We start from the raw sequence: 25,483 nt of genomic DNA, 5'->3' as shown, positions 1-25,483 counted from the left end.
ACATTGGTTGGTTCTCCAGAAAGACTCCAAATATTTATCATCAAGCTACAGCATGTGTGTAAGGGGCAGCAATGCAACTTTCTTAGCACAAAGTAAGAATCTGAATGAACTTTTAAACAACTAGTACCTGAACCAAAGATTTTGCCAAAGATGAACTCCGAAATACATGTTTTTTGAAATCTGGACTCAACTGCCTGTTGCACTTGTACATTAAGTGTTGCTTAGATAAACAAAAATAGAGCATAAATTCATTACTCTACTATCTAAAGATTTAAAGCAATGGTTATGTCATCAACAGGTAAAATGCACCTAATTTGGGTCTTTTGACACCTCTTGATTTAAGTTTATTGTATGATAAAGTTCTTCACAGTTTAAAATATTGTGAAGAAATTTATTTATATATAACTATGCTCACATAGATATTATGTACACATACTATGTATTTAATGTACCCATAAACTTTGAATATGTGTGTGCCAGAAGGATAACCCACACATACGCAGGAACCCTGAATAATAGATTGGTGTGGACTGTGAAATGATTTCTCAGAAATGCATAGAAATAAAAAGAGTATTATTATGAATAATTATAATAACAAAACTTTTACCGTATTTACATAGTGCCTATCTCCCAGGAGGTAAATATGCTTTCTAGACATTCGTCAGCATCTCTGTGAGGTGGGGCATTGGGAACACGATCAAGTCTCATTTTCCACAACCAGCGAGCCTGTCCAGGACCACGCACTTTCACGGTGGCAGAGTGGAGCACAGACAAGGAGGTTTCCTAACTTGCAAAGTCTCCAAACACCAGATCAAACAGTCTTGGGGTGAAATCAAGTTTCCATCTTACAAGAGAACTTCCACCACAAAGGATTAATTTTTAAGTCCTCATATACTTGTGATTGTGCATTATATTTGTACCACAGGGAGATCAAAATGGTTTTTGGTTTTGGCAGATGAAAAAGTCTAACATTCAGTGTGACTATAATTCAGTGTAACTTCTCCAGTTTAAGTGCAACACCGCTGACTGCTCTACCGGGGAATTGCGGTCAATGTCTAAGCATGGCTGAAGAAATCTCAAACAAACAGCTGCTGCCTGGTCACAGAGGCGGCCTGCAGTCTCACGTTGTCTTAGAGGTCTCTCCTACCTCCACGTATGGTACACACGTAAATAAGCATTTCAGCACAAAATATACAGTTAGCATGAATCAGTTCATGTTTAAATAAACAAAGGCCTTAGGGGTGAACTTTAAAGGCCAAGAGCTCCTCGGAGTGCATGTTGTTTAAAGATCGAAGATCTGGCAACTTTAGAAGAAGTTTTGTAAAAATAGAGGCCTCGTTTGGATGGTTTTTCATTATTAAGGTCCTTAGGGCGCGGATGAGCGTTTCCTGCAAAGCCTCCACAGAGTTGACGTTTTCTATCCCGGATCGATCTGAGGGAGAGTGAGGAAGAGAGCGAGATGGAGGAGAGGACACGTTATTAACATTAAATACAAATACAATCCGTGCTCGTTGGTCTCATTAATGAATTCAAAACAAGGTTTTACACATTGCAACAGAGGCAAAAGATAACTGACAGAACTTTCCCAATGGCAAATTTTTGTAGCTATTTATTATAAAAATATATATCACATAGTTCATTCGATAAATCAAAATTCTTTATAGTGATTAGGTATCTGCTCACAAAAATCTAGAGGTCTGATTTTTTAAATTAGATGCTATCTAATTTCAACTGCTTCTGATTGGCAAAACGAAATGAGTCATGTGGTTTAGTAGTGTATTTTCATCTCATGTGGAACATACCACAGCGGCACGTCACCATAGGTGGCAGGCACCTGGGACCCACGAGTGGATCCCTCTCCCCTTGGGTGGGCCAGACTCCCTCACTACTAATGAATAAAACATTGTAGAAAAAGCAGTGGCTTCCACCTTAGGCAAGCTCTCACTCGCTTGCCCTGAGGAAAGCCGGATGCCATGTGAGATGCCCTATGAAGTGGCCTGAGTGTGAGGGAATTGAGGGTGGTCCCCAGCCGCCAGCCAGCCAGCCAGGAACTGAGGTGCTCAGTCTAATGACTGCAAGGAATGACTCCTGCCAACCACCACGTGAATAAGCCTGGAAGCAGATCCTGCCCTAGTGGAGCCTTCATGTGAGACCACAGCCTGCCCACAGCTCGACTGCAACCTCCTAAGAAACCCTGAGCCAGAGGCACCCATATCTTAACCCTCAGAGATAATAAATGTATGCATTTTTAAGCCACTGAGTTTTCAGGTAATTTGTTATGCAGTAGTAGATAACTAACATAGTATGCAACTTTATAACCTAGTTATATTAACTTGCATTCACTGTCACTTAGCATACTGTGTTTATTAAACTCATCATACAAAAATGTTAATAAATTAGTGATTTAGCATAAACCAGCAATAAAGGAAAGTATCCTTAAATGAGCCGAACTTATGTTGTTTGCCATGGACTTTTTTCATCAGCATGGGCCATTTCTTCCCTTTACAATAGGAGACCGTAGTACACAAGAAATATTCAATGGCTCCAAGTATGGGGGTTGTAATCAACAAGAAAAGGACTTCTCCAAGGAAGCAAAATTCTCTGGCCATTTATACCCTTTTCTCATTTTTTTTACAAGGAAATCAAGGAGGTCTTACATTATAACTGATAGCTGAAAAATGTTACTTGCAATGAAAACACTCAGAACAAGGACTAAAATTTAATAGTAAAGGGGGGGAATGTCTGACTAACTTAAATGCAGGAAAAAATGATGAAAATAGTTTTATATTACATTTAATGAAATTTGGATTATGACTACAACTGTGTGCTAATTCTTACAGGAAAAGAAACAAATTGAATGTTGACTACTGGCTGGGGAGCGGAGGGAGTCATGATTTATCACACAAAGTTGTGAGATGGACAAAAGATCTCTTTTGACACTGGACTCTGGCCAAGCAATCATAAGGGTCATCTCTGCAAAACTACTTAAAGCTTTCAATCATGCTTCCAAGACTCTCCTTGCCTTTAATGTTCAAGTAATTGTTTTCTTTACCAGCCTTGCAATTTACTAATTCATTCACCAAACACTTATTCTGTGATGGGTGCTAGGGAATTAGCAGTGAACATAACAAACAAACCAAAATTCCTTCCTTTAGAGAGCTCATATTTGGACAGAAGAAAGTAATAGGTTTACATTGTATCATCAGTAATTTACAAAAACAACTGGGAAAGAATGATGGTGATCCCCACAAACAAAATAATCTAGATGGCAAAGAAAGAAACAGACAGGAAGTGGGAAAGGACATTTGAGTTAGTATTATACGTGGTTGGTCCTCCAGTGAATATCTTGTGTTTCGGCAACCTATGGCAACCTATGCTTATGTAGTCAACCCCCTTGCGGGAAACAGATGCCTATACTGTACCTAAAAATGTTAAACATATTAAATTTTTCTAAAACCATGCTTTCATGATTTGAAGGCCAGAGGACCTAACTACAAATCTAGCTGGATCATAAAACAACGATCCTCTAGAAACTGCAACACTAGAACGCACAGACTGAAATGGAAATTCACCTTCCAAAGGATGCCCTGAGTGCTATACTACTACCTGCATAATTTAATTCATGATACGGCTTTCTACCTCCTTAATTATCTCCCAAGCTTGTCCTCCTCACCAACTGTGCTCCTGATGCATATTCACTTCCTACATGATGGAAGTTACATTCCTTCAACGAAGCCTCCATGAGGACAACTGAAACCCACATCCAGGTGAGCCCTGGTCTCACACCCACAGGCCAGTCTCTAATCTTCAACTGGAAGCGACTGCGGCCATTACACACAACCTGAAAAAGAATTTACCTTCCAGGTGTAATTCCTCTTCTCTCCATGGTATCAAGAGTCTTCCAATCTCACAGGCAAATAAATACCATGTTTGAGACTGCTCTCTCCCTCAGCAGCTAGGGCTATTCTATTAACGAGTGGTAGGGTGGAAGGCTTCTGAAGCTAGACTAACAGGAGTTCAAATGCCTGATCAGCCCATTATGAAAAATGTGACCTTGGGCAAATTATTCAGGCCCCCTGTTCCTCAAATTCCTTGCCTGTCATAATTGAGGATAACATCTCCTAGCTCACATCCAAGGTCTGTTGTGAAGACAAAATTATATAATGAGATCATTAACTAGCATTTCTTCCGACAACCACCACCAGAACAGAACAAGAACCAGAAGGCAAGTGTAGATTCCAAGAAAAACAAAAGCTATTTTGAATATAAAGCAAACTATAATGTTGCTTAATTCTAAACAGTTAACAGAGAATATAAGTAAATAACCCATTTGTTATCTGACCCTGGAACACGCCCTTCAGGAAGGGCAGGTTTAGGGGAGAGTTTATGCTGCCTTGTTACCCTTTCAGTCCCACCGTGTGAACACTATGAGACTATTCATGTGATCATACTACTACAAATGTTGATGTTTTACTGTTCAATTTTTAGAATCAACTGATAAATAAAGCATGGAAAATAGTCACATTTACAGAACGTAAATATTTTCATTCTTGACAACGTAGAAGAAATGTTAGCACAGAAGAAGCCAGGACGTGGAGAAAGGAGGGCCCTGTGTCCCTGGATGGTGAGAATATTCTATCTAAACTATCTGAGAGGTTATGAAAGAGTGAGTGAGCAAAGACTGCGAGCATGTTAAATTTATAAATAAAACCAATAAAGTAGCAGAAAAAATAAAACATAAAAATTGAGGGGGAAAAGTGAGAGGGAACTTTTTTTTTTTTTTAATTTATTTTTGGCTGCATTGGGTCTGTTGCTGCGCACTGGCTTTCTCTAGTTGCGGCAAGCGGGGGCTACTCTGCATTGCGGTGCATGGGCTTCCCATTGCGGTAGCTTCTCTTGTTGTGGAGCATGGGCTCTAGGCTCACAGGCTTCAATAGTTGTGGCACAGGGGCTCTAGAGCGCAGGCTCAGTAGCTGTGGCACATGGGCTCAGTAGTTGTGGCTCGCGGGCTCTAGAGCACAGGCTCAGTAGTCGTGGCGCACGGGCTTAGCTGCTCCGAGGCATGTGGGATCTTCCCGGCCCAGGGCTCGAACCCGTGTCCCCTGCATTGGCAGGCGGATTCTTAACCACTGCGCCACCAGGGAAAGCCCCGAGAGGAAACTTTGATTTATCAGTTACATCTACTAAATAAAAAGAGGTACAAGCATAGTATTTAGAGTTGGGTCAGCAACCATCAGAACAATTAAAAAGAAAGATGGTTAGAAATCTAGTTCTCTGAAGAACAGGCTAGGAATAGAAGAAGGAAGGCTTTCCATTTTATACTCTTCTATAGTTATGGAATTTTATTTTCCTGCTTTAAAAACAACAATAGTTCTTTTTAAGTGACAAAGCTTTAAATTCGACATGAACACTATCATATATTTAAGTGAAACAACATATTTTAAAATGCATTCATGCTGTGTTGCCTGTGTATCTTCATATATAAACACAACACAAACAACAATGCCTTACCATCTTTTACAGTCAGTCTCTCCCCTTTGGTACCATCTATCAATAAGCAGGCAAATGGACAAATGGATGGATGGGTGAACGGAGAGAGGCAGACCCCTAATGCTAACAGTGGTCTTTCCTGGTAGTGATATTATCATCTTTATTTTCATCTTAATGTTTTCTAATTTCTCAAAGAACCCATATTATTCTTATGATCAGATAACAAAAGAAGGCTTTTTCAAAATTAAAATTTGAAACATAAAAATCACGTTCCTGGTGGAAAATACAACTGAAGTAGCAAGGTTCCGGCAGAGAGCTCCCCTTTACCCCTGGGCCTTCTTTTCTTCCCCTGAACTACCTCGGGGACATAGTCCCTCCTTCCCCCCTCCTCTGCCACAACCTATTTCAGGAGAGTTCACTCCACTGCCTCATACCTGGAGTTATTTCAACAGCCTCTCGACCTGACTCTCCAGCTCTGATGACTCACCTGTCTAATCCACCCAGGACAAAAATGCAGAACTAAGGTTAAAGCATCGCTTTGTTCATGCCAGATCACTCCCCTACTTAGGAAGTTACACTGACTTTCCACTGCCCCATAACTCGGTTAAAGCTCTTCTGTTTGGCTCGCACAGCCGCCACTCTGTAATCCGGTGCTCCCTCACCCCTAGCCTTCTGCCCCTCCTCCTTGTCGTGCACCCCAGGCTTCGGCCCCGCCCGGTGCCATCCCTCACCTGGCTGGGAAAACCTAATACCCCATCCTCCCCACAAAACCTTCTCAGATGACTTCATCTTCCTTCCTAAACTCCTACCTACCTCAGTCAGAACCAAGCAGTTTAGTAACACAAAGCTTTCTGTGTTGGTTCTGTCTCTCCAAATGGAACACAAAGCTTGTGTCTTAATGCTTGTTCTGTCTCCCCTGAGCACCTAGCACTTAAGGCATATTCATCAGATAAAGAAGTTACCAAGTATGGATTACCTTGATTTCACAATTACAGATTTAGTAATCTGATGACAACTCAAAACCATTACTAATTACTCATGAAAAGACTGCAAAATGGTAGGTAAGTGCAAGAAGCATTACAAGGTTACTAAGAAAACAGGCATCCCTCACTGACACAGTCCATCCAATCTATTCCCGTAAGTGCACTTTTAGCTACCCAAGTAGAGCTGATCAGAAAAGGTAGCCAAATAATGCTTGCAAATGGCATAAGTTTTTTATACCACTGACGTGCAACAGGCCCTTTAAGATATACAAAGAGCTTCCTCTCCTTAAGGATCGCTGATGTGAGAGTTACTGATTTACAGTCCAGCCACATAACCAGGGGCCACAACTTATACTTTACAACCCTCACAGTGCTCAGAACAAGGGTCTTTTATGCAGTAGGAAGCAAATGGGAAACTTAAAGTCAGTCATATCAAAATACTGTCTAATTCTCAACAAATGGTTTAAAATAAAGTTAACATACCTAAAAATGGCTGGCACTTTCTTACATGTCCCCAAGAAAGTCACTGTCTCAATTTCCAATTTGCTATCGGGAATACTCTCTGCCTTACTAACTACTGTCTGAGTTGAAATACTTTGGTCAGAAATAACTGCAATATAATGCAAGGTGGCAGGGAAATTGGGAAACACCATCAATGACTCATATAAATAAACATTAAATGATAGGACTCAACAATCTTGGAGGCTCCCATGGTACAATCCCTTCCTTTCACAGGATAAGGAAACCGAGACCCAAAGAGAGAAAATTACTTATCAAGTCACACAGAAAATTCAGTAGCAAAGCTGGGTGAAAGCCTACAACTCATAATTCTCTGATTTTTGTAACAAAACACAGTAATACATCTTGATACTTGTAACATTTTCAAGTAACCCACATAATATTTTAACTAAAACTTAGTTATTATATTATATTATTATAATTATATTATATTATTATTATATATTATATCATATTATTATATTATAACCACCTACCTAGAAATACATAATGTTCCAAAAAATAAATCTATGAAATAACACTTTAGACTCGTAAAAAATTATGAACAAAAGCTAAAGACTAAGAGTGGTATATATAATGCCCAGATCTAAACATCCTTTTATCCCTATACAGCACTTTTGACTTTTACTGCCATGATAAAAAAAAAAAATTAATTATGCAAAAATAACAGATTCATAGTTTAGCATCTTTCCTAAGGCCTTCTCCCCTCTACACAGCTTGACAGAACCTAGCCAACTGCCACCTTCTCCCCACTTGGTCACTATATTCCAGGTGTCGCACAATTGTCAACCAGCTTCCTTACCTGCAGAAACCAGGACAACTGCTGTAAACAGACTCATCTCTTCATCACTAAGTTGGAGGGCATTTAGCTTCTCACTAAATTCAAACATAGAGTTTAGCAGATCCCCTGCTCCCATTGAGTGTAAATCATCCACACTATACTTCTTTCCACTTAAAAAGGTGACAGTACGTTCCTTTGCGTCAAATAATGATGCAAACCGTACCATTAAAACCTGGAAAAAGAAAAAGACTTAAATGTATCTGGAGAAGTTCAATAGTAATACTAAAAAATAAGTCAGTATTCAAGTCAGTTAAGAGACATCCTACACATAAAGAAAGAGTTGTAGAAGAAAAACTGAGTTTATTTTTACCCAGAACCATTTGCTTAAGACAAAATCTCCACCAAAGCGATAAACACTCTAGGAAGAGCATCAGAAAAATTCCAGCCACAGGTGGCAAAATACTCAAGTCCTGTGATACTCTGAAACTATTAATAAAGATTCTGAAATGTAAATTCAAAATTAAAGCAGGCAAAAAAAAGCCTAAAAATCGAAATTAAAGCAGGCAATAATGCCAAGAAATTTGAAACTGGGCCTTGGCCAAAGGCATTTAGCAAACTCTTTAAGCTACCAAGTGTATCATATGGTCTCTAAGCCCTAAGTAAAAAGAGCAGTATTTCAATGCAATGACACTTGGAGACACCCAAACACCAAATGCAACCAAGGCAAATGCAGCAGACAAACTCTAATTAGTCTATTTTAAGCAAGCATAACCCAAAGAGACAATACACAAAGAAAACTATGATCGTAGGTGCTCCAGACGTCAAGTTATAATGGAAATTCAGACCAACCAGTCAACAACTGCTAACCTGCAGCGCTCCCTCCACTCTAGTAAACGGTAACATCTAGGTCACATATTTCTGTCATAACCAGAGGAACACTGAACAAACAGCTGCCCTTTGCAATGCTCCTAAGCAAAGACTTGTTTTACCCAAGACAACTCAAAAGACAGTGAGCCTTCTAAGAAGAAGGTGCTAGCTCTGCAACACAGCAATCCTCAGACAAATCACAAGGTGAAAAGAACACAAGTCCTGGAGCATGAGATTTGTGTTCTAGCCCTGACTGTGTTATGAATTTACTGGTAACCCAGGAAAGAAAAGTCTCTTCACCTCTCTGGGTTGTAGTTATCTAACCTCAAAACTGGGTGAATTGAACTTGATCTCTGACATCCCTTCTGACTTTAAACCTTAAATCTAATGTTTTCTTTTGAACTGAAAACCCTAACCTATAGGTGTTTCTTTGGAATTCTATCACAGCTATTTTATTTACACAAACATCTTCTCTGTTCTAGCTCAGGTGTCCCAGGGAATAGAACCGAAGGCAAAGGTTTATGTGGGATGTGCACTGGCACATATGAAAACAACAGGAGTTAAGAAAAAGGAAATGAGACAGAAAGGAAAGAGAGTCAGTATCAGAGGACATACTGCTAAGCTGGACACCATCTGACATCAAGAACAACTGAGAGCTGGATCCTGTGGGACCATCCGGGGAAGTGAAGATCTTCCCGCAGCTCCCTTCCCCTGCTGATCAAAGACTGGGCCCACCCAGCATCAATGTCCCACCCACCCCCTCCATTTCAGGATAATGCCTACGTGAGTGCTGAGCAAGTGCTGAGACTTCTCCCACCTCAGCAGCAGCAGGGAAGCCCCGGGGAAGACAGCTGAGAGGTCCCTAAGCAAGCACAGCGAGAGGCTCTGTCTGCATCCTACTCAAATTGGCAACAGGGGCCCAGGCAGAAGGCACCACAGCAAGAGAAGGTGGAGTAGCAAAAGGGGCCAAGGCTCCTGGAGTGAGGCGAGGCCATGAAGACCCACAGTGGTACATAAGAGATGTCTGAAACAACTCCCAAATATCCTATCATCTCCTAGGAGACAAAAACCACGATCTATTTACCCTTCATGTCCAGTACTGAACATAGTAAACGCTGGGTTAGGCTTTCAAGAGGTGTCTAACTCGGGGAACCCACGAAGTCCACACCTGAAAGCGATTCTAGAACTTGGGAGTTCATGTGCTGCAAATACAGTCCGTTTGTATTTAAAGTCCTAAGTAACTCGGCGTTTACCTTGTCTTTTCTCAAGATCCTGAGATGGTCATTCTTTTGTTGATATTTTCAGCCTCTGGACTATAAATAGTTGTTGAGAAAAGAATCAAAGTAAAATACTACCTTTGACTTCCCTGGTGGCACAGTGGTTAGGAACCTGCCTGCCAATGCAGGGGACAAGGGTTCGAGCCCTGGTCTGGGAAGACCCCACATGCCGCGGGGCAACTAAGCCCGTGCACCACAACTACTGAGCCTGCGCTCTAGAGCCCGCGAGCCACAACTACTGAGCCCATGTGCCACACTACTGAAGCCCGCGCACCTAGAGCCTGTGCTCCACAAGAGAAGCCACCGCAATGAGAAGCCTGGCGCCGCAACTAGAGAAAGCCCGCGTGCAGCAACGAAGACCCAACACAGCCAAAATAAATAAATAAATTTATTAAAAAATAATAATAATAAAATAAAATAAAATACTACCTTGCCCTGTATCAATATTCAGGATAAATAAAACCTACCTCGAAAGTCCCAGCCTTTAAAAGGTTGACCTGGTCATGTTGAGAGAGATCTCTGAACCCGGGAATACGCTTTGCAAACTCCACCACTTCCTTCACTGCCGGGGTGAAGCTCATCGAAAATTCTTCCCAGATTTCATGTCCCGATTTATGAGGATCCACATATGGAGACTTATTCATTGGACAAACCTAATATGCACAAAACAGAAGAACTACTGAATTGTGAGAGGTGGTAAAGAAATTTCAAAGGTAGCATATCAATCAATGGAAACCCCATGAACATACCCTCCAACACCAGTAAAATCTACTAATATTAGCACTTTCTCCATTTGCTACTTGCCTTGTGACAGAGAGCCTCAGAGCAACCTAACTTAAACAGCAGTTAACTTACCATAAAAGAGGTAGCCTAAGCAAAAAGTACATCTATCACAAGCTAGTTCAAAAACCTGTTGCACAGGTTTGAGAGTTTATTTTGTAATATTGCTGCCATCTTGCACTGGGTTTTATGGTTTTCAAACAAATTCATACATATTCATTCACCTGATTCTCAACCCTACTACTTAGTCATGGCAGACATTATAATTACCATTTCTTAGATAAGGAAATGGGACTTTAAGAGGTTTAGTGATTTATCCAAATACAGCTAGAAGTCACAGGCCTAGAGTCCAACCCCACACTTAGTATTTCAAAACTCACTTTTTTCTAAATAGGCACAATTACACTGTTGTAATTTCAAACAGGAAAAGACAGTGAGATGCCTCACTTTTTTAAAAAGGTCACTGACCACTTATTTCATATACAATGGTGTGACCACTGGCCTCCACTTGTTCAATTAGGACACAATGACTGGACATACAAGATGGACCTTCTAAATGAGGATTGGGGAGGAAAAAAATAGGAAGTCAAAGAAGGTATTAGGACACTACAAAGATTATGAAACATACACTATATACTCTATTAGTAAAATCAGCCTTTAAATTTTCATTAAATCCATAGGAGATGGAGGAATGGGATGATTCTATAACCATGGAGAATATCACAGATCAGAACCTAAATGCTTACACGTTTCTTCCCTCCTTAACAGAGCCACTAAGCCTAAAAAAATATGAGGCTACCTTCCAGATCCATGGAATCAAATACTTGTAAGTGACCCCAAAAAATCTAACATTAGGACTGGGGTAGAGTCAACTACCTTGAAAATGAAAAAAGAAGATTTTAATTACCTGGCTGTAGAAAATACCAAGCACTATCAAAGGATCTCACTGTGTAAACTGGAAGTGCCGTGGTACTGCTGTTTTGGATGAAATTGGGGCTGAATATAAATAATGTACTTTCATGTAGACTATTGTATTTGATGAAAACACTTAAATGATATGAGTAACATTAACTCATTCCATAGGATGAAGTCTGAGAAAATCCTTAGAAACCAGTGAATTATGCCTAAATTTTCAAACAACGAAACATCCATGTTCTATAACCAAAGACCTTTTTGCATTATAATGGTTAAAAAAACCACTTTCCTTCTAAATCAAGGAATTACTGACCATGGCAAACTAAAAGATCAGCCCTCTGAGAAAATCCCAAAGCTAGTAAGGCAATGATTAACCTGAACGCTTCAAGTTTGAAAAGGATTTCTAAGAATTAAAGGACCAATTCTTCATGATCCATATTTTACATAAAATCCTAATCCCAATCATAGTACCAATCAAATAACATGCCTGTACCTAGCTCTGTATGAAATCAGCTCATTCAACAAATGATGTTTATTAAAAATATTTGACCTAAAGTACTGCGCAAAATTGATTCTGTAAATCTCTTAGGTTTCCTGACGCCCCCGCCCCTGTCCTCTGAATAAAAGAAAGCCTTCAAAGCTTTCCTTGATACAAAGTGAGCAAAAAAAGTGATTTCACTATACCAGATGCATTCTCCCTCCAGCGTTGCACAGGTAACTATTCTTGTTCTCATTCTGAGAACATCCGTCTATGGAAACTCTATCACATACTCTCTGAGTATATGCATTGGAGAAGTTCACACAATGTCCATTTGTAATACAAATGGCACGCCCGTTGGCGTAATGCATTACGTTCCTCCCTTTGTACTGTCCACCGAGGTGCTGCTGGCTCTCACTACAAGGAAAGTGGCTGCTAAGCCCACTGCCACAACGGTCATGATTCAAATTATATTGCTCCATGTTCTTAGGAATCCGTTCTCTCTGTGGCTGCATGGTCTCTGCCGAGTTTTCTCCCTGCTCCTGATTATACATAAAGGTATCCTTGTGCGCTCTGGTTACCATGCCAATCACTTCTTCCTTTGCAAAATCCGAAGAGGGAGAAGAGCTTTTGATGTTTTCTTGCTCCAGCTGGGGCTTGGGTCGCAGCTGTTCCTGGGCTGGTAAAGCTGTCTGTTCATGATGCTCTACTAATTGGTCATTCTGTAGATGACCACTGAACTGGCTGTTCATCATGGTCTTCATCGCACTCTGCATCTCAATTAGCATCCTCTGTTTTTCACGCTTAGGAATACGACCAAACCGAACAGCTATTGAAGAAAAAGACATTTAACATCTACATTCTAAATAAGACCCCTTTATACAAAATAACACAAAACTGGTTCTGACAGCTATGGCTTCCAGTCATGTGAGTAAAGAACATCCATTTGTGTCTGGCCCAAATTATCCTAAACTTGCTGGTTATGTTTTTCTGGTACCCCAGGAAGTGGGAGCAGGAAGAGAATTTTTCGTTTTTCTCTCAAAATAAAGCTAAGATGATCTCTAGGGTATTTTATAAACAAAGCCTAAGAAAGAAATTTGAAATTAACTAATGAAAATCAGTTTGCAACAGACCAGCATTACTATACAGCACCTTACTAAGAAAGCTGAAGGCTCTGTTCTCAAGAAGGCACATGTGATCCAGCTACCCACATCCACCAATGCTAATGGAATACATAGAGGTACAATCACTCCCTGAATGACCTCTGTCCATTCATTTTTGTAACCTTATTCTCAAGACCCAACTATGAAGGGATCTCCTTTTCCAACTTCTTAAAAGAGAAAAATCTTTAAAAAAAAAAGAAAAAAAAAGAAAAGAAAAGAAAAGAAAAATCACAGTCAATAGAAATGTAGTTATTGGAAAATAAACTTGCTGGATTTTAATTAAAATCAATGAAACAAAAATAAAATCATTCATCCTGCACTACCTTAGAGACTAGTCTTAGAATGAGTCCTGTTTCCAATGTTCATATCCCTGAGGGGAAAAAGCTTCTTTCCACCTAACATTTATACAGAGATAATAAAAATTCAATATCCACCCAGCAAGAAAGCCTCACTAATCTAACTGCAGCCTCTGACATTGTCATGACCACAGACAAACAATTTTATAGTGGTGCACACTCTACCTCTGCTCCCTCCAGTACAACTGATGGCCATTTTTACTCTTTTTGGGGAAATCACAATATCCATCAACTTTGGATTAGTATTTCTAGTGCTATAAAAAAAATTTTCAGGCAACTGAAAATACAAAACATCAATTGCTGAAACCTGTCATTCAAGAACCTCCTTATTACAACACTATATTTCTACGTCAGTAAGATACTAGAGTAAGCTAAAGGACTGCTCAAATGACCCTTCCCTAGATAAATACAAGGTTCATTCTTAGCAATTCTTAATTAACTCTACGAAGCCAATCCCTCTGAAAACCTCTACTCCTCTATTATGTTACTTAGAACACAATGCGACTATCCAAAAATGATTTCCCAAGAACAACAGACGGAAGAGTCACATCTTCCAGGGACGTCATCCATAAATAATACTAAAGGTCCTGCAAATCACCACAACCTTTATCTTCCACGGGAGTGGATCATGCCAGAAATGAGCAACCACCTCCACTCCAGACCCTGACATCTCTTTCAATTTTGCATCTCCTTTCAAAGTATTCAGAATCAGTGCCCTAAAAGCACTGTGTCATATCAGAACTGAGAAGTGATAGAGTTGATTCACGTAGGGAGGAATGGGTTCCTCAGGACTGCTAAGAGATCAGGGAAAAAAGCCAAGGACTCCTATATCAAGAAAAAGTAAATTTTTTTTTTTTTTTTTTTTTTTTTTAGGGAAAAGAAAAAGTATTCAAATTGCACAGGGAAAAAATGGGTCTTTTCACAGGCAAGCAACAAAAAAAGAAGAGAGCCAAAAGCTGTTTCTGGGGTGATGATACTAAAATTTTGACTTGAATGAATTTGGCATCCTACAAGGCATCAAAATGTGTTTTCTAAAATCTGTTTCACCCTGAGCACAAGGGGGCCATTGGTAATCGGCTTATAGCTCCGGTTTATGCTGAGAAATAAGGGCCAAGCTCCACGCGCTTTAAGGAGAGCACTCTTTAAACTGGGGACGTACCATCTCTCGACATTCCAACAGACAGACACTTTTTGAAACGACACTGCTGACATCTGTTCCTATTCATTCTCATTATAGAGCAGTTTTCATTCTTCAGGCACTTCTTGTACTGAATGTTTTGCTGAATGCTTCTCCGGAAAAAACCCTAAGAACAAAGGAAGACGTAGCCATCCATTTAAAAACATCCAGATGAATTCCTTGTAAGCATCCTCCCACACCTAACCAGCCAGGACACTGCTAGCCACCAGGAGGAAACTCTGGCTTAGAGCTGAGGGAAGCAGAATACTAACACACACAGTTTAACTGGGTTCTTACCGACATCAGCAAGCACCTGTGCCTACTAGCCAAGCAAAGCCCTTCTTCCATGCTTCCCGCTGAAGATTCTCAGTACCGCCAAAGACCCCTGCCCACCCAACCCCCGTCCTACACTTTACCCTGTTACCCGCCCTGCCTGCCGGCACGCCCTCCAGCTCACACTTTAATCACATACAAATTCCAAAACCCTTGAAACATGAATGACATCTTTCAACAAGTTGACAGAGAAATGTGTTCCATACCATAACTTCCTCACTAGAACTAAGCATTACGTTGGTAGAACTCGGTCTTTCCTGGATTATTACCTGCTGACACCAGCAAGGCCTACTTATATGTGCCAGATGTTCCTGGCTACTTGTCCGCAGCAGGTAAGTGTCACACCACATGCCACAGACCAACTAAGGATCCAGGAAAGACAGTTCCCAGCTAGATGGCTACACAGAACTGCCTTCACTACACGATTTAAGTTCATGCTCTGTAAGTGGTCTTCAAAGATCTCCAGCTTAATGGTTCCCTTGACTTTTTCAGCAAAATCAAAATTAACAAAATTATTTTAAACTGCACTTCCCTTGACTATCATAACTAACCACATATTTTATGAATCTATTATTAGTAATTATGGGATACAACATTTTTATACTTTGTTACTGTAATACTATACTTGGACACTATAATATCTGAGCTAGACACATCGTTAAGAGCAATTATGTATGGTATTTATCAGGAATACACAACTAGGCTCATGCGCTTGTGCTTTTGTTTCTCTAGCTATAAAGTGAGACTAATGCCTGTCCCACGTTATTTCATATTTTTGTAAAAAAAAAAAAACTATTTATAGAATTTTAAAACAGTGGAAAAATGCTACATCTGTACAAAATACTGAGTAGCCTTGTGAAGTGATCGAGCCATTAAGAGCTACAAAATTCACAATTCATTCAGAGCCACACTAGAAAATATTTTCTCTTTCATCATGTACATTCACTGTTTTGCTCACCCACCACATCCTGCCAAACTGGATTCCTGCTTCAGTCAGAGAACAGCAAGAGCACGTGTCTTGGCCATGTTAATTTTAGATACTCAGGAGAAAGGACTGTGCCAGATTAGAAAAGAGAGAGATTCCCTAGATATAAGTAGGAGGTATAGACTTCTCACTTGGAATTATCTGACTCAGGAATATTCAACTAAACTTATAAATGAGCTTTCCCAAGGGCTCAATTTATACTCAAGATTCGTTTACTTACTTGGCATCACTTCTGAAGACAGCACATTTTTACAAACATCTAGGAATTATTCCCAACTCCTAGCACCCGACATTGTCAGAACGTCAAAGTATCTGATGAGACCTACTCGAAGTCTGGTTTAAACTAAGTATCTGATGAGACCTACTCGAAGTCTGGTTTAAACTAAGTCCCAGAAAGGCAGTAGCGCCTCGTCTGCTCTGCTCTCTGCTGTCCACCACCACCTAGAACAGTGCCTGACACATTAATGAATAAACACTTCATACCATACTTAAGTTTGAGTGAGATAGCAAATTTATTTTGATCAAAATTTTAAAGAAATAAGAAGTACTTTCACTGAATTTAAAATATATTTTTCAAAACAAGTTATGTTTATACACTACATAAAATGCTTAAAACTTTAAGAGGAACAGCTGACTTCTCTCCTCCTCCCAGATTATCAATTGTGTAAATTGGCAATCCTAACTGCAATTTCTTTAATCCCAGAATCGGTAGCTTAAAGAAACAAAAGCATGCTTTACCTTACAGCCTTCACAAGCATGAACTCCATAGTGGAATCCTGACGCCACATCCCCACAGACTTTACACAGTAGAACCATGCCACTAAATTCTAAGGCACAAACAGACACAAAAGTGAAATGCTGGAAGAAAAACTAAAATTGTTTGTTTTCTTTCCAACTGAATATTTTATTTTGTTCAACCTGTAAGTACTTTAAAAATATACAAATCTACTTTTATAACGTAAAAGAAAAATCTTTACACCGAACTGACAAATCAAAAGAAATCATGAATTTCTTTTAAACAGTTTATGGCACTGCCAAAAATATCTCAGAGAGCTAGTTTTTCCTTTCCCAATGATTTTAAACATACACTGAAATTTTATAAATCTAGAGTTACATCAGACATGCAACCAGAGCTAAGAAAACAATCCTGCTGGATAAGAATTAAGAAGTTAGCCAAAGGTGTCAATCAACAAAAGGTACAAAGGGGTGTCTCCACAGGCTGCTGTACAAATATTCAATTCAACTCACCTGCAGGTACCAGTCAGGTCCCATCTCTTCCTGATCCTGCCCTATACCAGCCCATCACCTCCACACTCACTCAGGGATCCAAATTTCCATGACTCATTTGTATATCCCAGTCCTCTAAATGTTCCTAGTTCCAACTTCATGAAAGCAAACCCCTTTCCACGAGTAAGTACTCCATTCTAGAAACCAGATTCAGCACTAGGAGTGCAGAAGAGAGATAACTGTGAAATGGGGTAAGAGGCTACCCTCGAAGGAAACATGGTCAGACAGCGTACATAACCACAGATCTTGCTCTGCAGCAAGAACCAATTATGACAGCCCCTAGGCTGCAACTTTTCAGATCATCACTGATTTCTCACCTAACTACTGAACTATGATTACCCAGAAGGGAGTGAAAATTATACCCCAAAATAAAATGGTCCCCCAAATGAACAGCTGATAAAACAAGCCCCACCTGTAATTGGCAGCACCAACCTTTAGAAAACTAAATAACTCACTTGTCACTGCACTGTGATTCTTTGTCATCCCAGGTGCGCTAGATTTGCTTGTTTTCATAGAACAATCTATCCGATCATTCTTCAGAATGCCTTCAATATTGGAGAGATCACCATTTTTGGGATTCCCGTTGTTATCAGAATTAGTGCTAGTTGGAGAAGATGGGACAGAGGAGGAGGAGGACTGGAAACTGTTCTCAGAGCCCTCACTGTGACAAGAGGCAGGGCTAGAGGCTGAGCTGGAAGAACTGATATAGGCAATCACACCTCCTAGAAAAAATGGGGGAAATCAGATAATTAGATACACGATAATACATATTTTCTATTTTTGCAAATCTGAACAGTAAAGTCACTAACTTTAGAAACAGGTTAATAGTTTAAATTACTGCACAAGCAAAAAGTAACTTATTTTCTTCCTTATTTCCTACTATTCTTCTTGCTTCCACAAAGTTCAAAGCCAAACAATTCCCACTGATTTAAAAAGTGAGCAGGTTCTCACTGGCTTTGTCATTCTGAGCACATGCAGATCCAAACCTAAAGCTTTTCATTTTCCAACCTATTACTAAAAGGAATGAAAAACCTTCCTGAGCGACAGCATAGTTTAGAGTAATCAAGTTGTTTTGGCGTGAAGAAATCTGGTTCTGGTGCTGTCTGCGCGTCCTTCATTATACCTTTACATGGAACAATCCCAAAACAATGGGTTCATCATTTAGCTCCCCCAGCACTTGGCTAAAACACAGGTCAATCAGGAACAGACGTAACACTTGGAACTCTGGATAAAGTAGTTTATCTGGAAATGGAAAATCTTTCATAGCTGTTGCCCCCAGAATCTTTCTGTCGCGATGTTCCCCAAAGACTCTATGACTATCCACTAAACCCCAGTTCCACACACTGCCTTCTCCACCTACTTCTGCTGTTGGACTTGCAGACACCCTTATCGCTAAGCCCAGACTAGAGAAGGCACCCTCAGGAATGAGCATTTTGAACAAGTTCTCCAGGCGATTCTTTGCATATTAAAGTTTAAGAATGGCTATAACTAGTGAACTCAAGCACAAATTGGCCCACAGTTTTCAAGGTTGATTTTTTCACCGACTTAACTGCCTGAATATCTCTAATACACTGTGAATCCAGAGAAAAACTATTTTAACCTGGAAGTCTATCAAATGTCGTGTTACTGGGTAAAACCACTGTGCCCTCTGTTTTCATAAAACTTCATAGATCTAAAGGTCATATTAGAAATTCCAGGTGGTAGCAAACTGCTACTTTTTTCTCACTTACCTCCACTGGGAACAGGATACAAAGAAAAATATTATCCTTAGCCCTCAATAAATTCCCAAAGGAAGGTCTCACAGCTATTTATCTTTTCTAAAGGACACTTTAGGTAGTAAATTCACTAACATCTCAAGAGGATAAAAGGTGAGGAAGTTAGACCTTCCCAGGGCCAGCATTTGAGTCAGCCATTTACACCCACGAGGTCTTCTAATTACCTCAGCTTAGAAATAAACTTCTAGAGATCAGAGCTATCCTGATGGCTTAGAACTGGACTAAAGCACTGACTGGGCAATAGAAGGTATTAATTACCCAGAACACACCTTCCTTTGCAAAAGCTCCAAAATCAAATCGAAGAAAAATTACTGGGCTATTATCAATCCAGTTAAGATCCAACTCCTGTCTTTAGGGAATCAACAGCCATTTACAGGAAGCATTTGTGCCAAGAACCATGGAACCAAAGATGACCCATCAAGAAGCAGCTACATTCTCTTAGCAAGACCTTCAACACTGATTTAGTTGTGTTAGCATCTACCAGACACCAATCTACTCACCTGATAGTTAGTAACCCAAAAACATTAAAATTTAATTTCCTAAAAGGTAAGGAGTACATCTAGCAGTTCCTCAACCCAATGAAGAAGGGGAAGTGAAAAATATGACACCAAGAACGCCAAGAATAAAATGACAGAATTTCACATCACATTTCATCCCCACAAGAACCCTATAAAATTAACTTCCATTTTTCCATTCTACAGAAGAGGAACTCAGAGAGGTTAATACAGCTACTAAGTGGCAGGGCCAGGGTTGAAAGTCAAGGCTGTCTAATTCCAGAGTACAGAGTATTATTTCTTACTGAGAAGACCTGGGCAAGCAGGTCACTTTCAATCTCTCTAAACCTGAGTCATCTTCTATAAAATGGCAATATCTGCCAGAGTTATGATAAGATTGAAATGAAATGGTGTTCATAAAAGGGAATTATTAAAATAAGTGATTTTTACAGAGACAGTTTTTAATGGTAACACAAGAAAGGTAAAATCCCTGAACCAGCAAGTCCCAACAGCTCCAGAAACAGGCAGAATGTACTTCTTAGATGCCTCAAGCTAAAATTAGCTGAGGCACAGTTGTCTCTATTTTTAGCTGAAAAGGACCCTAGAGCTGGGCCAGGTTACCAGGCTAGGACTTGCCCAGCGGTCAATGTCAGACGGTATCAAACTTTGTACTGCTGGGAAGCACTTACTGTCCCGGCATATACGGGGGTTTTCTTACCCTAATCCTAGGCTTGCCCATCATCACCCACCCCACTGCCCATCATCCTGGAAAATATGCTTGAGTTCAACTCATGAGTGTACTTTTCTGCCTAGTGACTTAGAACCAAACATTTTTACCTTTAAGAAGTTTTAGTCGTCTCATTTTAAATGTCGGTTTTTAGGACTTCCCTGGTGGTGTAGTGGTTAAGAACCCGCCTGCCAATGCAGGGGACACGGGTTTGAGCCCTGGTCTGGGAGGATCCCACATGCCGCGGAGCAACTAAGCCCGTGAGCCACAACTACTGAGCCTGCGCGTCTGGAGCCTGTGCTCCACAACGGGAGAGGCCATGACAGTGAGAGGCCCGTGCACCGCAATGAAGAGTGGCCCCCGCTCAGCGCAACTGGAGAAAGCCCTCGCACAGAAACGAAGACCCAACACAGCCAAAAATAAATAAATAAGTTTATAACAGTAGGTTTTTAATAATTTCTACTCACTCACAAGATGATACAGTGGACCTAATGAAGCACTAAACTTCCAATTGTGTCCCAGTGTCAGGGCTCCAGAGAACAAGATGGTCCCTTCCCTAAAAGGCTTTAAAGGCCAGCTGGGGAGGCAGCCTTGTTAACCAGTCATTCCAATGCAACGTGAGCAACGTTTCATACAAACTACTGTGAACTGCTGACAGCACAAGAGCACTATAGAGGGCAGAGATCATGAGCCAAGGTGACAATAAGTGGGGTCTTAAAGAATACTGTTATTAAATGATGTACTACAGAAGAAGTTATTTAAGAAAACAAAAACCGTGGTGACAAAAAACAAATAGGTCTTATTTTATAAAACAGTGTTCTTGTCTCCATGTAAATTGCTGGGAAGGGGTAGGGGGGCAAGTGTAATCTAGTGTCTGGGGGAAAAAAACCCTACTGACTAGCAACAAGATTAAAAAAGAGGAATGATGAAATGGGGAAGCTCTACTGACCCCTGCCTTTTCCACCAGCTATGACCCTGTACTACAGCAAACCACATGGACCCCCAAGGAGACAGGACCACCAAGCTTGGCATATGCCTTCAAACGTTATGTGGGCTTCAACCTAGCACAGCTTGTGCTCCCCAAGTGGATTACATGCATCTGGCTCTCCCACTTGCCTGGGTAAGTTACTCACTTCAGTTTACTTTGACCCTCATCTTCAAATGGTGACAACAGCACCTTCCTTCATAGAGTTAATGTGAGGCACCAAAGTAGCAACACATGTAAAGGGCCTGGCACATAAATGCTCAACAGAGACTGGTGATTATTATTTTACCATCATTATACTAGAAGAGTTGGATCAGGATAGTTCAAACAAAACTAACGCTCTCTATCCACGCTTCTTTCCTTCAATTCTGAACATGTTGCGTGGACCCAGTGGTTTCTCTGCAGGTTCTTATTTCCAGGCCACCTTCTGACTCCCTCAACTCCAATGACTAGTCAGGCAACTTCCTTCTTCACTTCTGATTCTTCCCATTATCTTACTGTTTCTCTCTCCGAGTGACAAATAGAGTAGACTACAGATTTGTAAAGATAACGATGGCCTATGTGGGAATGTTTTCCTAATTTTTAAAATGTGCATCACAGCCACAGTTATGAAGTATGTACAATATGTTATTTACTTTAATGAACTTGGTATACTCAATCAAAATCTGTGACAAAAATGTATGGAGTCAATTTCTACAGCTTCACTGTTTCCCCTCTGTATTAGTCATGGAGAGGGCAGAGACACAGTGAGTCATGATTTACAGGACAGTTACATGAAATGGTCACTGGGTGAATAGGTATTGACTAATAAAATGTTATCGACCCAAAGGGAGGGGTCAGAGGCTGCCACACAGCACTGAATTTGGCCCCACCCCAGCCAACATTTACAACAACGTGAAGGAAGTTCAAGGGAATGCTTATCAACGCTCCTTCAGACAGAGGGATGGCAGAAACAGTATACTGGATTACAGCTTGCAAACTTGGAGCCAAATGGAAAAAGAGAAAATTTAAGAATGATAATGGCAAGCCCCTACAGTTCAGCTCAAACAATTATCTGCACAATGGATGAAACCTAGCTTCAAATCAGTTCACATGAAAAGGATCTAGCTGACTGCAAGGCTACTGTGAGTCAGCAAAGCAATATGCTACAAAAGCCAAGCCTGCCAGAGAACTCATTTACAAGCAGCATCCCCAGCTTGGAACTTGGCAACAGACCAACAACTTCCACTTCTGGATGCCACATCCCAAAGGGCAACAAGGATGATGATCAGAAAAAAAACAACACTGACCAAGGGATGTGAACTAGCGATGGGGAGGCGGGGGGGGGCGGGTCAGCAATCATCCCAAGGAAATTTTATAATTTGTAGCCACACTTTAAAATCAAAATTAAGTTCACTGATAATGTTCCAGGAAGGCTCAAATCAGACAAAAACTTTCTAATCACTTGAGCCGGCCCACCTTATCCAACCACGAAGCTGTTAGAATTCATTCACGCTGGGTTAGATGAGGTGGAAGTTTATAAACTCTAAATCCTTACTAAGTAAAAGTTTAATTCAATAATAGAGTTACTTAAATTTTTTAACTATCCTCAAAGCTTAAGTTGGCCCACAGATAATTAAAACACAGGAAGATGGCTTTTTTTTTTAATGTTCGTGGAACGTTCACAGCAATTTGTTATCAAGGCATGGTTTCAGGACATATAATAACTTAAAAAATAATCACTGGCTGTTTCTGCAACCTCACTGGCTTTAGGTAAAGGGCCATCCTTCGTTGGGGGAAGGGGGGGGCAGCTAAAAGGACAGAAGGGAGCCTGGTATTGCTCTGTGGCGTTGCAACAGGAACTGTAGCAAGAAACGGACTGACAGAGTCAAATTCTGTTATCCTGAGACTTCCCTGGCGGTCCAGTGGTTAGGACTGGGGCTTCCACTGCTGGGGGCCCCAGTTCAATCCCTGGTCCAATCCCTGGTCCCGGAACTAAGATCCCACATGCCACGCAGCACAGACAATTAAAAAAAAAAAATCTGTTACCAGATTCAGGAAAGACCAGTGACCCATGGGTTTAAAGCAATTAAGCGAATTGACAAGGACCAGCTGTACAGGAGGCCTAGGAGTCACCCGGGGTTACCGCCCACATGAGCCGAGGGCTTCGCTAAGGGTGGAATCCCTCACGGTCCCGACTGGCGCCTCGGGCGTATTCCTCACGGAAGGTGTGCAAGGTCGGTCGCGCCCCCGAGCAGATCGTTAAAACTGATTTTTCTTTTTTTTTTTGGTAAACACGATGCAGCGCCACAACCGGGGCCTTCCTCCGCCCGTCCGCCGGGAGACCCCGGAGGGTCTCGTGTCGGGGAAGCCCCACACCGGCCCCGCGGGCCCTCCTACTGCCCGAGCGCGCCCACGCCCCGCGCTTCTCCCGCCCGGCAGCCAGACCCCGGCTCCGCACGCCGGCGGAGGACACTGCGGCCTCCGCGCCCGCTCGGGGCCGCCGGGCCGCCGGGCCGCGGGTTCCCGGGGCGCGCACGCGCGGCCCCCTCCGCGGCAAGCAACCCCGCGGGGGAGGAGGGGGATCGCTGCCACGTCACAGCCCGGAGGGCTCCGGGGGCGGGGCCTCCACGGGCTGCGGCGCTCACGGCCTGCGCGCGCCCCCGCCCCCACGTGTCCCTGCGGCCCCGGGAATGTGGGTCATGGAGCCGCGCGGCCTCACGTGTCCCCGCCCGCCGCCGCCGCCCCAGCGCCCATTATGTAATGCCGCGTCACGCGCCAGCCCAGCCAACCGGCGCCCGCGCGCCGCCGAACGTAAACACAGCGCGCACGTGGATCGCGCGGCCGGGCCATGTGAGGGGGGGCCGGGCCGGCGCCGTCAGGCCGCGCTGCGGCGTTGCGGTCGGCCAGCAGGGCGGTCGCGGGCCGGGCCGGCGGGCGCCGAGCGCCGAGCCCGACGCGGGTCCGCGGCGCGCGGCGGCCCTCCCGCCGGCCCCGGGCCCCCGCCGCCGCCCTCGCAGTGCCCGCCGGGCTCCGAGCGCCCCTCGGCCGCGCCCCACCCGCCGCAGTCGGCTCTTACCCGCATTCACCTCCATGGTGCCCTCGCGGAGGGCACCCGATCCCGCAGAGCGGGCAGCGCCGCCGGGAGGGCACCCGATCCCGCAGAGCGGGCAGCGCCGCCGCCGCCTCAGCGCCGCGCCGCCCCGGGCCGGAGGCAGCGGTGGTCGCGGGGCCCCCTCATGGGCGGGACGGGCGGGGCGCCCGGACCCGGGCCCCGCGGCCGGAGAGCGGGCTGGGGGGAGAGAGGGCGGCGGTGGCGAACGGCGCTCCTCGCGGGGCCCCTGACAACAAAGCGGCGGCGCGGCGGCTTCCTGCAGCCAGCGCACCGCGGCGGCGAGGGCTGCTGACGGGGAGGGCAGCCGCGACCATGTGACCCGCGCACACACCCCCTCCCTCCGCCCGCCCCGCGGCCGGCCGCTGCGGCGACTCCGCCCCTCCCGCGCCGGCGCCCCTCCCCCTCTTCCCCCTCCTTCCCGCCGCCGCCGCCCGCTCGCGCTCACCCCTGTTCCCCTCCTCCTCCCGATTTCCCGCCTCGGGCTGGGAGTCCCCCACCACGCTCCCTTCCCCAACCCTGCACCCACCCCCCCATCTAGTGACACCTCGGGGCCCCTCCGATGGTTACCTAGGACCGTTGGGTGGCGCCGAACAGACCCGCTTTTCAGGCCCCGGGCAGGGCCATCCGCAGACCGCCCCGTAGGTCCGCTCTCCCCGCGACAGACCTCAGAACGCCGGGCTCCTTGCGGACACTGTCCACATCTCCTCATTCTACACCTCCTCGGTGACTTCATCCAGTCCAAGAGCTCAAACAGACCTGTGTGCTGAATGAGCTCCACGCTCCGACATCCAGCAGCCCGTTTGATTATGCCACCTTGATGTCCTTTAGGCAACTCAAATTTAAGGTGCAGACAGGCGTATGCATGTGTCAGAACTCGGCGAATGCACGCTGAAGATTTGCGCATTTCGCCTTGTATGCAAATTTTACATCAAAAGGAAAAAGCTGGAGACAAATGACATGTGTGCTGAGGTATGAAGAGGGAAGTGCGTTGACGTCTGCAGTTCAAATGCATTACAA

General features: G+C 43.0%; 1 protein-coding gene across 2 annotated transcripts; it reads right to left on the bottom strand.

Moving 5' to 3' along the window:
• Positions 1-666: 666 nt before the first annotated feature.
• NR1D2 (nuclear receptor subfamily 1 group D member 2) lies at positions 667-24,767 on the bottom strand. Of its 2 annotated transcripts, XM_024115161.3 has the most exons (8): positions 24,431-24,766; positions 17,847-18,113; positions 16,843-16,931; positions 14,769-14,913; positions 12,297-12,919; positions 10,385-10,570; positions 7,795-8,005; positions 667-1,432 (listed from the first exon to the last, which is right to left on the bottom strand). In XM_024115161.3, exons 1-8 carry the CDS (start codon positions 24,444-24,446, stop codon positions 1,236-1,238), a joined length of 1,734 nt encoding a protein of 577 aa, XP_023970929.1. In that variant the 5' UTR covers positions 24,447-24,766; the 3' UTR covers positions 667-1,235. The 2 variants fall into 2 exon arrangements, with proteins under 2 accessions (XP_023970929.1, XP_054935632.1); XM_055079657.1 differs by lacking the exon at positions 7,795-8,005 and having other exon boundaries at positions 1,316-1,432; positions 24,431-24,767.
• Positions 24,768-25,483: the final 716 nt, after the last annotated feature.

This window comes from Physeter macrocephalus, chromosome 1 (assembly GCF_002837175.3).
Source record: "Physeter macrocephalus isolate SW-GA chromosome 1, ASM283717v5, whole genome shotgun sequence".
NCBI classification, from domain to species: Eukaryota; Metazoa; Chordata; class Mammalia; order Artiodactyla; family Physeteridae; genus Physeter; species Physeter macrocephalus.
Note: the sequence above shows the minus strand (reverse complement) of the source record. Positions and strands in the feature narration are given on the sequence as shown.

Excerpts from the sequence above, each read along its gene's own strand:
- NR1D2 (XM_024115161.3), bottom strand. Across the intron at positions 14,914-16,842 it reads ATGCTTGTGAAGGCTGTAAG|GGTTTTTTCCGGAGAAGCAT; the intron begins GTAAAGCATGCT and ends CTTTGTTCTTAG. Across the intron at positions 12,920-14,768 it reads TGTTGGAATGTCGAGAGATG|CTGTTCGGTTTGGTCGTATT; the intron begins GTACGTCCCCAG and ends TTTCTTCAATAG.